Source organism: Gracilinanus agilis, chromosome 3 (assembly GCF_016433145.1).
Source record: "Gracilinanus agilis isolate LMUSP501 chromosome 3, AgileGrace, whole genome shotgun sequence".
In the NCBI taxonomy this organism is placed as follows: Eukaryota; Metazoa; Chordata; class Mammalia; order Didelphimorphia; family Didelphidae; genus Gracilinanus; species Gracilinanus agilis.
Window position 1 is genome coordinate 122,330,233 of NC_058132.1, and position 13,428 is coordinate 122,343,660.

The 13,428-nt window shown below is 38.4% G+C and overlaps 1 protein-coding gene across 1 annotated transcript in view; it reads right to left on the reverse strand.

Annotated features, from left to right (window-relative positions):
• LOC123241248 (guanylate cyclase soluble subunit beta-2-like) overlaps window positions 1–13,428 on the reverse strand; it is a 117,860-nt gene that overhangs the window by 17,007 nt on the left and 87,425 nt on the right. Inside the window, exons 8-9 of the mRNA XM_044668946.1 lie at window positions 13,189–13,292; window positions 3,657–3,873 (exon numbers count right to left, since the gene is read on the reverse strand). Coding sequence (XP_044524881.1) covers window positions 3,657–3,873; window positions 13,189–13,292 — 321 coding nt within the window. The remainder of the gene's footprint in view (window positions 1–3,656; window positions 3,874–13,188; window positions 13,293–13,428) is intronic.

Consider the following 13,428-nt stretch of genomic DNA (forward strand, 5'->3'; position numbering starts at 1 on the left):
ATGTTGGATTTTGGTTTTCTTCTTTGAATTCGCCTGAATTCTAGTCCTATATTTCTATCTATGGGATATTTCCACTTAAGTGTTCTGCTAAATATAATACCCAATACACTGAAATAAAACTCATCATTCTCTTCATGCACTTTTTCATCTGCCAAGACATGGTATATCTTCTATCTACCCAGGCTTAATACTTTGGAATAATTTTTTTTAAATCTTACCTTCTCTCTTAGAATCAATATTGTAGATTAGGCAGAAGAGTGGTAAGGCTTAGGGATTAAGTGACTTGCCCAGGGTCAAACAGCTAGGAAATGTCTGAGGTCATATTCGAACCCAGGGTCTCCTGTCTCTAGTCCTGGCTCAATCCACTGAGCCACTTAGCTGCCCACTTTGGAATATTTTTTTCCTTCATCTCTAACATCTAGTGAATCACCAAGTATTTTCATTTCTTCCTTCAAACTCTCTTGTAATTGCCCCTTCTTTTCCATTTCCACTGCTTGGTCCAGACCTGCATTTTCTCTTATATGAATTACTATAACTCAAAAGTCAGCTTCTCTGTCCTCGGTATCTACCAATGCAAATAATACATTTGGCTTTTCAACTAATCTTACTGAAATACCACTTTCACAAAGATATTTCTCTGCTTTGCTCAAAGGAAGACTAACTATCAGCATTCCCTTCCATTTTGGATGGGCTAATTGTTTTTTTTCAAACTGTCTTTGAATCTTGGTTGGCTCAGGGGACTAAGGTTAATGTTGTTTTTCTGGCTTCTTGTTCACTTGTCTACAAAAAACCATGAGGAACTCCAGCAGCAACCTAAGGGTTGACCAACTGACCACCACGGGCAACACAAAGACAGGGAAGCAATGCTTGACTGAATCAACACTGTATCCTCAGCTGAATATCCTTTCCCTTTTCTGAATGTCTTTCTCCCTGCTATGATTAATTAAATAAATTTGTGTAGTTTTTAGATGTGTGGGAATTTAATTTAACTCCTGTCTCATCTTATTTTCACCTCAATCCCCCCATAAGACCCCTTCCCTTCCCTTCTTAGTTAAGGACTTTGCCTCCTACTTCACCCCTCAAATTAAGGCTGTTCACTGAAAATGCCTTCTTCATCTCATATCCCCACTATTTCCCTTTTCACTCATCACTCATAAAAATTATGGTGCTTCTTGTTAAGAGATACAGTCCTGATTCAATTCCCTCCCATCTTCTCAAACAGATTACTGCCACTATTATTCCATACTCTCTTTTAATCTTAAACCTCACTTTATCTACTGGTTCCTTCCCTGATATCTCCAAACATATCTTCCCCATTCTTAAAAAAATAAAAGAAATACTGTCAACTGATCTTATAATCTCCATTAGCTGCTGTCCTAAATCTTTCTTCCTCTCCTCATCTAAATTCCTTGAGAAAGCCATCTACCTGCTCTCACTTGCCTCTAAATACTGCAACCTGGTTTCTAATTTCATTCAACTGAAACTGTTCTCCTCAAAGTTATCAGCGATCTCTTAATCGCCAAATCCAATGGCCTTTTCTCAATCTGCATCCTTCTTGACATCTCTGCAGGTTTCAACACTGTCAATCATCCTCTCCTCCTGGATTCTCTCTCCTTTCTGTGCTATTCTGATTCTATTGTCTCCTGATCTTTCTTCTATCTGTCTGAGTCTGCTGTCTCCTGATCTTCCTTCTACCTCTCTGACTACTTTCTCCAACCTCTTTGCCTTTCATGGCTTGGCTCCTTCCTGACTTCCCCTTCTTTTTTAAAAAACCCTTTACCTTCTGTCTTAGATTCAATACTAAGTATTCATTCCAAGGCAGAAGAACAATAAGGGCTAGGCAATTGGGGTTAAGTGACTTGTCCAAGGTCAGACAGTTAGGAAGTGTCTGAAGCTAGAATCTAGGTCCTCTTGACTCCAGGCCTGATGTTCCATCGACTGTGCTACCTAGCTGACCCTTGCTCATTTTGGCTAACTGTATGATCCAGCAATAACTGGCTTCTTATTCCTCACACACAATATTCCATCTATCCCAACACGGCACTTTGCATTGGCTATTCCAAATGCTCTTCCACCTCTCCTCTACCCACTGTCTTTCCTGGTCTCCCAACTTAGTGCAAATTCTATTTTCTGCAAGAGGATTTTCCCAGTCCTTCTCACTGCTGGTGCCTTCTCTTTGAAATCTGTGGTTCTTGTTTTTAAATAGTATATATCTTGTAAAGTCATAGTTAGTTGCATGTTATTTCCAGTGTAAGAATAAAAGATCTTTAAAGGCAGAGACTTTTTTGCCCTTCCTTGTGTCTGAAGTATTTAGCATGGTGCCTGACAACACAGTAGATCTCTAATAAATCCTAATTGACTGACTAACAGTACTAGAAGGAATTCAGTGTCATCACTGAAGAGCCAGATCTCAATGAGATCCAGAAGATGTGGGGGTCATGAAAGGATTAGGCTCCAAATTAAAGTATGTTTGTTGATAAAATATAGAATAAGTTCCAGAAGCTATAGTGGAAGAAGCAGGCAGATATTGAGTGGAACCTTGTAGGGGCAGCTCTGAAGTAGAGGAGGATGAGAGAGAAAACCCCCAATAGCAAACTATTATAATAATAGCTTACGTTGAGGTAGCTCTTTGCAATGTGCCAGATATATTCATCACAACAATCTTGAGGAGTTGATAATACAAGTGTTATTATCCCCATTTTACAGGTATGAAAATTAAGGCACAGAAAGCTTTTAATAACTTGATGTGTCAAACAGCTAGAAGACACAAGTCCTCTTTCTGAAAGCTCTGTGCTACTTCCTAATTTTTTATTACTTATTAAAATCAATAGGGGTAGTTAGGTGGTACCATGGATAGCAATACTGACTTCAAATCCATTTTCAGGTACTTATTAGCTGAGTGACCCCAAGCAAGTCACTTAACTCTGTTTGCCTTAGTTTCCTCATCTGTAAAAAGAACTGGAGAAGGAAATGGCAAACTACTCCAGTATCTTTGATCAGAAAACCCCAAATGGGGTCCCAATGAGTTAGACACAACTGAAAAAATGACTGAGCAACAATCAATAACTGTAGATTGATACACTTATGTTATTCATTCACCATGTTTTGTCTCATCTCACATGTGATCAATGTTCTGCATTTACAGTCCATTTGACTGTAAGCAGGTCAATCTGTGGTCATGGAATAAAATGGAACTAATTGGTCCATGTCCTGTCCCATGGTAATGGATGGAATCCTTAATTCCACACTCATAAATATGTACCATTAGACACAGGGGAAAAAAACAGAAAAGGCTGGGTGAACGAAGCTGCCAAACTTTTATTGCCATTAGGAAAACAAATTCAGAGGTCGTGCCCCATGAACTGTAGAATAGCAGATGCATCTGGTTCAGACCAATCAAAATAACACTTTTTGAGTAGATCTTCTATTAGAATGGAGAACATTAGAATCCATTTACTTAATGCAGAGAATAGGTATGTTCTAAGCAAAGAGAAGTGTTGGTGCTTAACTGCGAGGTCCATTTGGGTGAGCTAGAGAAAACCATTTTCACCCCACTTTTTTCCAGCATATAATTAAAAAATTCTGTCTCTTCCTCTCTGATCAATCCTTTTACTCCTCAGATAGACAGACAAAAAGGAACGGTGGTCATTCAGTACCTCTGAGCTTGAGCGTAGGCTGATTTTTCCATACTTCGGGCATCATTTCTCTTCGAGTTTTCAAGACAAATTGACTATTGATAAATTTGCTGATGCTGGCAATGTTGAAGGTGACTTGAGGATGGATGATGGTGAAATATTCATCAACTCGAATATCCTGGGTTTGAAGTCCTGGGACATATTTTTGAATGTTTACTCCAGCTTGCTTGACTCTTAGCTACTCAGAAGAGACAAATGGAAAGGCTAGTGAGTCAGAAAGTTAATTTGTGGTAGGAGTTCTTTCTTAGAAATAACATTTTAACCAGGCTTTACAACTCGCTTAGGAAAAGGATGAAAAGCATCAAACAAAAAAGAATCCTTATGAAAGCAATAAAGATCTTTTTTTTAAAATCTGCAAATAATAAAAACTTTGGAAACAAGAAGAAGAAACAAGGGGAAAAGGATCAGTAAAAAATAATTAGTTTAATTTTTTAGCTCAGTTCTTCCTAACCAGCTATGCTGGGCACACATAGCCCTCCTGAGGCCCAGAATAAGATTATAGATATAAAGTTGAAAAGGATTTTGAAAGCCATCTAGCCTAGCCTTCACCTTCACATAGGGAGGCTGAGTCCTAGGAAGGCTAAATACATTGCCCAAGATCACACAGAGAATAAAGGATTTGAACACAGACCCCTCTGAATTAAGAGCAGGTGTACATTCTCTCGTACCACACTTGCCTCTGTGTTCTTTCAGACAGAGTTTTGTCATCCCGCATCAATTTAATCTTTCACGGGTTTACAACAGAGCAAGAATGGACAAGAGGAAAATATGGTGGAATTGGAATCACCAGAAATGCATTTCTTCCTGTGGAAGGGAAATTCCAATTAAGGATCCATTAAGACATTCACATGCAGAGTACTTACATGTTTCCCTCATTAGAATGGAAGCTCCCTGAGAGCAGGGACTGTGTTTGCATTTTTTTGTATTTTATTTTATTTTATATTTTTATTTATATACAAAATGTATTTTGTGCTTTATTTTGAACCTTCTGCACTTAGCCTAATTCTTGCCACATAGAAAATACTTAATACATTTTTTTTCATTCATTCTCACATGCCCAGGCATAAATAAGTAGAAGATGATTTAAGGGAGGAAAGAACTGTAGCAACTTGGTAGAACATGAAAGACCTGATGGAGAAGACAGATTTTAGCTCTGAAGGAAGATGAAAATTCTGACAACAGAGATGCGGAAGAGCATTCCAAGCATAGAGTGAAGGTTTCTGCAAATACATGAAGGCAATAGATGGAATGTCAAGTGGAGGAAAGAGCTAGAAGACTAGTGTGGCTAAAAAAGAGAGTATATCAAGGAGAGAAAGGTCAAATAAGGCTGCAATAGTATGTAAGACCCAGATTGTTGGGGGCTTTAAATGCCAGAAGGAAGAGCCTTTATTTTATCATAGGGTAATAAATAGGGAGTTATTGAAGGCTTTGGGAAAGGATAGGGACTTGGTTGATTGCTTCCTTAGTAGGATTGACATGGACAGATGTGACTTTGTAACTGTTCTCTTTAATAAAAACTAGCAATTCCATTTGAGGGGCAGTTAGGTGGTTCAGTGCATAGAGCACTGGGCCTGGAGTCAGGAAGACTCATCCCTCAGAGTTCAAATCCAGTCTCAGATACTTACTTACTGAGTGACCCTGGGCAAGTCATTTAATCCTATTTGCCTCAACTTCCCTATCTGTAAAATGAATTGGAGTAGGAACTAGCAAACTATTTCATCTCTTTGTCAAGAAAACTGTAGGTTCAAAAAGATTTGGACACTACTGAAGAATGAGTGAATAGCATTTATGTAGCCCTTGAAAGTTTGCAAAGCACTTTATAGATATTATCCCATTTTAGCCTCTTGACAACCCTGAGGGGTAGTTGAATGAATCTCTTCATAAGCAAATGTCAGATCATGTTCACATATTTCATTCAAAGAAACTAACAAGTTTAAAGCTTCAGAATCCTCACAAAATTCTAAAGCTTTACTACAAGAATAGGGGATTGGCATTTGGCCTTTTTTACTTAAAAAAAATTTTTTTTTAATTTTTTTAAACTCTTAACTTCTGTGTATTGGCTCCTAGGTGGAAGAGTGGTAAGGGTGGGCAATGGGGGTCAAGTGACTTGCCCAGGGTCACACAGCTGGGAAGTGTCTGAGGCTGGATTTGAACCCAGGACCTCCTGTCTCTAGGCCTGACTCTCAATCCACTGAGTTACCCAGCTGCCCCCAGAAATTTTATTTTGAATGAGATGTGATTTTGCAGTTATTGGGAATGTCTAGTGAGGAAATTTCCTCCATCATAGCAGATCTACACCCACCCTGCAATTTATAAACTCAGGAAGGGATGTTAAACTCAAATCTTGACTTAGAAAACCACAAATTAACATTATCTATGTCAAATTACATACTTATTTATTTTGTTAAACATCTCCCAATTACATTTTAATTTAGTTTCTGTCTTTCTCTCCATTGAGAATTTTATAGATCCTGCTGGCCCTATGGAGCATTGCCAGAGATACTCAAAGATGAAACTATTTTTCCCAGAACCACACAGAACAGTGTGTTTCAGAAATGTAACTTGAATTCATATCTTTCTGATTCCTAAAGCTAGCTCCAAAGCCACTGCCTACCCCCCCATCTCTATATACATAATTACATAACTTAGGTAAGTCACACAAGTTGTAGCTAAAACCCCTCACTTGGAGTTAGTGCTATGTGGTTTCACTTTATGAAAAGTATCACTTTCACTGTCACATCTTCAGTTACAACCTAGAGGAAGATTTCTTTTTTAAAAACTTTTAAAAAGATTAAAAAAGGGACTTCCGGTTAAGATGGCAGCAGTGTAAGGAGCAGCTGCTCGATCTCTCCTGACCGAAGCATACAGAACTCCTCAAGGGGAAATAAAAACGAGTCCAGAGGAACAAAGGAACCCCACAACAGGGCGCAGCATTGAAGGTATACAGAATCGGGGCATTTCCACACTATAAAGGGGTGAAACAGCTCTCACTAAAACACGAGAGGAAGAAGCCCCTCCCCCACCCCCCACACCACACGCCTCGCACAACGCCAACGCACAAGTGTGAAAACAGGACTGGGGCAACCCGATAATCACTGGCAGCCCCGGGGCTTGTACCTGTGTGCTGCAAGTCGAGGGACCCCAGGTGGCTGGGGGCGTGCATGGACTTTCCCTGAGCGTCCACGTGGGTGAAGGCACCGCCTCGGCTTGGGACAAAGGCCCCTAAAACACGGCCTTTCCCAAGCACTGAAGGCATCACCTCAGGTGTGAATAAAGATCTCCAGCCCACCAACTTTCACTACCTTCCCCGGGGGTGAAGGCAGCGCCCTAAGAGCATCTGCACAGGCAAAGGCAGTGCCCTAGGCTTGAATAACGATCTCCAGCCCAGGCTTGGACCTCCAGTGAGGACCCCATGCAGACCCAGCACAGCAGTGGAAGCAGCCCCAAAGACTGCTGAAGGAACCTCGGGCAGAGGGGCAGAACAGGGTCTACCAGGAAGCCTGACCTTGAGGACAAGGAGACCAGAGCCCCCCGGAGCTTGCAAGGCGCAGGCAGACCCTGAGTGCAAAGACAAAGCTGAAAAGGGGCAGGGCTAACAATGGCCAGCAATAAGGAAGTCCAGAAGAAAAAGACTATCAAGAAAACTCTGGAACACTGGACAACTTCTACACAGAGAAAATCCAGACAACAGAGGAGGGAAAAAAAAATCCAAACCTCCCCAAAAAAATGAAAGCTGGTCACAAGCTATGGAAGAGTTTAAAAATGAAATGCTGAGGAAAATGGAAGAAATCTGGCAAGAAAATAACAGTTTAAAAGGCAGAATTTCACAATTGGAAAGTGAGACAAGACAACTGAAGACCAAAAATGACCAGATTGAAAAGGAAAACCAAAAAATTATAGCCGAAAACCAAAACATTAAAGCCGAAAACCAAAACATTAAAGCCGAAAACCAAAACATTAAAGCTGAAAACCAGTCCTTAAAGGCTAGAATCGAACATTTAGAAACCAATGATCTCTCAAGACAACAAGAACAAATAAAACAAAGTCAAAAGACTGATAAAATAGAAGGAAACATGAAATATCTCAATGAGACAGTGACAGACCAAGAAAACTGGTCTAGAAGAGACAACTTGAGAATCATTGGTATTCCAGAAAAGGCAGAAATTAATAGAAACTTGGACTCCATACTTAAAGAAATTATTCAGCAAAATTGCCCTGAAGTTCTACAACAAGAGGGCAATATAGACATTGAAAGGATCCATAGAACACCCTCTACACTGGATCCAGAAAAGTCAACACCCAGAAATATAATAGCGAAATTGAAGAGCTTTCGAGTTAAAGAAAAAATCTTACAAGAAGCCAGAAAGAGACAATTCAAATATCAAGGAGCACCAATAAGGATCACACAGGATCTGGCAGCCTCAACACTAAAAGACCGCAAGGCTTGGAATACAATATTCAGAAAGGCAAGAGAGCTGGGCCTTCAGCCACAAATCAACTACCCAGCGAAACTAACCATATACTTTCAGGGGAAAGTATGGGCATTCAACAAAATTGAAGAATTCCAAGTTTTTGCACAAAAGAGACCGGGACTAAATGGAAAGTTTGACACTCAACCACAAATATCAAGAGAAAGATGAAAAGGTAAATAAGAAACAGAGGGAAAAGAAAGAAAACTCATAGTCTTTTAAGCTTGACTCTTTAAGGGCATAAATAAGATCTAATTATCTGTATTACTAGGTGGAGAAATGCTATGTATAATTCTCTGTAGTGAACTCTATACACTATTATAATATTCACTATTATAGCAACCAGAAGAATAATTCATAGGGAAAGGACAGGATACTAAATGGTCTAAGAAGACATGGGGGGTGGGAAAGAGGTGGGGAATAGTAGGGGACACCAAGAAGAATCTGAGTAAATAAGAAAAATAAGATATTCTATTACACACAAAGAGGGCATGGGAAGGGGAGGGGATGAATAATATCATAAGAAGGAGAGGAAGAGAGCATAATCAAACCTTACTCTCAGTGTAATCAACCCGGAGAAGGAAGAGTAGCTTTATTATCCATCCGGATAAAAAACTCTCTCTAACCCTACTGAGAAAGTCAGAAGGGATAAGCCAAAGGGAGCAGGGGAGTGGGGAGGCCAAAAAGGGAGGGACGAAGAAGGGGGAGGGAATTCATTTGGTCTTTAAAAAAGCAAAAAGAGGGGAACAAGGGAGGAGGCAGAAAGGGAAGTCAATCAAGGGAGGGGATAAGGGATACTGGCTCAAAGCAAACCACTGGTATAAAAGAAAATAGTGCAATAAGAAGGAGTGGGTCTAGGGGAGGATACAAAAAATGTCAGTGAATACACAACTAACAATTGTAACTCTGAATGTGAATGGGATGAACTCACTCATAAAACGGAAACAAATAGCAGAGTGGATCAGAAACCAAAATCCTACCCTAGGTTGTCTACAAGAAACACATATGAGGCGGGTAGACACATACAAGTTCAAGGTTAAGGGTATGAGCAAAATCTTTTGGGCATCAAATGAGAAAAAGAAGGCAGGAGTGGCTATCATGATCTCTGACAAAGCCAAAGTAAAAATAGATATGATTAAAAAAGACAGGGAAGGTCATTACATCCTGATTAAAGGCAGTATAAACAATGAGGAAATAACACTGCTCAATATATATGCACCAAGTGGTATAGCATCCAAATTCATAAAGGAGAAACTGGCAGAGCTCAAGAAGGAAATAGATAGTAAAACCATAATAGTGGGAGATCTAAATATTCCTCTTTCAGATCTAGATAAATCAAACCAAAAAATAAATAAGAAAGAGGTAAGAGAGATGAATGAAGTCCTAGAAAAATTAGATTTAATTGATATGCGGAGAAAAATAAATAGGGACAAAAAGGAATACACCTTCTTTTCAGCTGCACATGGTACATTTACAAAGACTGACCATGTAATAGGGCATAGAATCATGGCAAACAAATGCAAAAGAGCAGATATAATAAATGTAACCTTCTCTGATCATAATGCGATAAAAATAATAATCAGTAAGGGCACCTGGACAGGCAAGTCAAAAACCAATTGGAAATTAAACAATATGATTCTTCAAAACCAAATTGTCAAAGAAGAAATCATAGAAACAATCAACAATTTCATTGAAGAGAATGACAATGATGAGACATCCTACCAAACTCTGTGGGATGCAGCCAAGGCAGTACTCAGGGGGAAATTTATATCCTTGAGTGCATATATTAACAAATTAAGGAGGGCAGAGATTAATGAACTGGGCATGCAACTTAAAAAATTAGAAAGCGAACAAACAAAAAACCCCCAGATGAAAACTAAATTAGAAATACTAAAAATTAAGGGAGAAATTAATAAAATCGAAAGTAAAAGAACTATTGAATTTAATAAATAAGACTAGAAGCTGGTATTTTGAAAAAACAGATAAAATAGACAAAGTACTAGTTAATCTAATAAGAAAAAGGAAAGAAGAAAACCAAATTGACAGTATTAGAGATGAAAAGGGAGACCTCACCTATAATGAAGAGGAAATTAAGGCAATCATTAAGAACTATTTCGCCCAATTATATGGCAACAAATATAACAACTTAGGAGATATGGATGAATATTTACAAAAATAAAATTGCCTAGATTAACAACAGAAGAAATAGAATACCTAAATAATCCCATATCAGAAAAAGAAATTGAACAAGCCATTAAAGAACTCCCTAAGAAAAAATCACCAGGACCTGATGGATTCACAAGTTAATTCTATCAGACATTCAAAGAGCAACTAATCCCAATACTATACAAATTATTTGATATGAAAAGCAAAGAAGGAGTCCTACCAAATTCCTTTTATGACACAAATATGGTACTGATTCCAAAGCCAGGTAGACCAAAAACAGAGAAAGAAAACTATAGACCAATCTCCCTAATGAACATAGATGCAAAAATCTTAAATAGAATATTAGCAAAGAGACTCCAGCAAGTAATTAAGAAGGTCATCCACCATGATCAGGTGGGATTTATACCAGGAATGCAAGGATGGTTCAACATTAGGAAAACCATCCACATAATTGACCATATCAACAGTCTAACAAACAAAAATCACATGATTATCTCAATAGATGCTGAAAAAGCCTTTGACAAAATACAGCATCCATTCCTATTGAAAACATTGAAAAGTATAGGAATAGAAGGACCCTTCCTAAAAATAATAAACAATATATACCTAAAACCATCAACAAGCATAATATGCAATGGGGATAAATTAGAAGCCTTCCCAATAAGATCAGGAGTGAAACAAGGATGCCCATTATCATCTCTATTATTCAACATAGTACTAGAAACACTAGCAATAGCAATTAGAGAAGAAAAAGAAATGGAAGGTATCAAAATAGGCAATGAGGAGACTAAGCTATCACTCTTTGCAGATGATATGATGGTATACTTAAAAAATCCTAGAGAATCAACTAAGAGGCTTGTAGAAATAATCAACAACTTTAGCAAAGTTGCAGGATACAAAATAAATGCACATAAATCATCAGCATTTCTATACATTTCCAACACATTAGAACAGCAAGAGGTAGAAAGAGAAACACCATTTAAAATCACCCTAGACAATATAAAATACTTGGGAATCAATCTAACAAAACAAACACAGCTATTATATGAAAACAACTACAAAACACTTTCCAAACAAATAAAACTGGACCTCAACAATTGGAAAGCCATTAACTGTTCATGGGTAGGACGAGCTAACATAATAAAAATGAACATCCTACCCAAATTAATTTACCTATTTAGTGCCATACCTATCAAATTACCAAAAAACTTCTTTACTGAATTAGGAAAAACTATAACAAATTTCATTTGGAATAACAAAAGATCAAGAATATCAAAGGAAATAATGAAAAAAAAATGTGAAGGAAGGGGGCCTAGCAGTACCAGATATCAAACTATACTATAAAGCAGCAGCCATCAAAATGGTATGGTACTGGCTAAGAGACAGAAGGGAGGATCAGTGGAATAGACTTGGGGTAAGTGACATCAGCAAGACAGTGTATGATAAACCCAAAGAGCCCAACTTTTGGGACAAGAATCCACTGTTTGACAAAAACTGCTGGGAAATTTGGAAAACAATATGGGAGAGATTAGGTTTAGATCAACATCTCACATCCTACACCAAGATAAATTCAGAATGGGTGAATGACTTGAATATAAAGAGGGAAACTATAAATAAGTTAAGTGAACACAGAATAGTATACTTGTCAGATCTCTGGGAAAGGAAAGATTTTAAAACCAAGCAAGAGTTAGAGAAAATTACAAAATGTAAATTTAATGGTTTTGATTATATTAAGCTAAAAAGCTTTCGTACAAACAAAAACAATGTAGTCCAAATCAGAAGGGAAACAACAAATTGGGAAAAAAATCTTTATAACGAAAAACTCTGGCAGGGGTCTAATCACTCAAATATACAAGGAGTTAAAGCAATTGTATAAAAAATCAAGCCATTCCCCAATTGATAAATGGGCAAGAGACATGAATAGGCAATTTTCAGGTAAAGAAATCAAAAGTATCAATAAACACATGAGAAAGTGTTCTAAATCTCTAATAATTAGAGAAATGGAAATCAAAACAACTCTGAGGTATCACCTCACACCTAGCAGAATGGCTAAAATGAAAGAAGGGGAGAGTAATGAATGTTGGAGGGGATGTGGCAAAATTGGGACATTGATGCATTGCTGGTGGAGCTGTGAACTAATCCAGCCATTCTGGCTGGCAATTTGGAACTATGCCCAAAGGGCTATAAAAGACTGCCTGCCCTTTGATCCAGCCATACCATTGCTGGGTTTGTTCCCCAAACAGATCATAGATAAACAGACTTGTATGAAAATATTTATAGCTGCGCTTTTTGTGGTGGCAAAAAACTGGAAAATGAGGGGATGTCCTTCAATTGGGGAATGGCTGAACAAATTGTGGTATATGCTGGTGATGGAATACTATTGTGCTAAAAGGAATAATAAACTGGAGGAATTCCATGCAAATTGGAGAGACCTCCAGGAAGTGATGCAGAGTGAAAGGAGCAGAGCCAGAAGAACATTGTACACAGAGACTGATATACTATGGTAAAATCAAATGTAATGGGCTCCTGTACCAGCAGCACTGCAATGACACAAGACAGCTCTGAGGGATTTATGGTAAAGATGCTACCCACATTCAGAGGAAGGACTGCAGGAGAGGAAACATATAAGATAAACAATTGCTTGAATGAATGGACTGAGGAGGACATGAATGGGAAATAGACCCTGAACAAGGACACTTGTTACAACCAGTGGAAATGTGGGTTGGCCATGGGTGGGGGGAGAGCGGGGGTGGGGTGTGAAGGGGAAAGTAGGGGCATAAAGTATGTAAACAGATTAAAAATGAATATTAATAAAAAAAGAAAAAAAAAGATTAAAAAATTTTTTAAAATTCTCTTACTGTGGCATCAAAGACAAGGTGAAAAGGAAAAGCATTACAGAAAGTTTTCTCTTCAATCCAAAGCCTTTCTGGATATACTGGCTCAAAAGGATTCTGTAGGTGCCCTGTTAGGAGGAAAACAAGGCTCAAGTTTCCCTGTTAAACCTCTGCCACTTCTTTCTTTCTCTTCTTCCCTTCCTTCCTTCCTTCCTTCCTTCCTTCCTTCCTTCCTTCCTTCCTTCCTTCCTTCCTTCCTTCCTT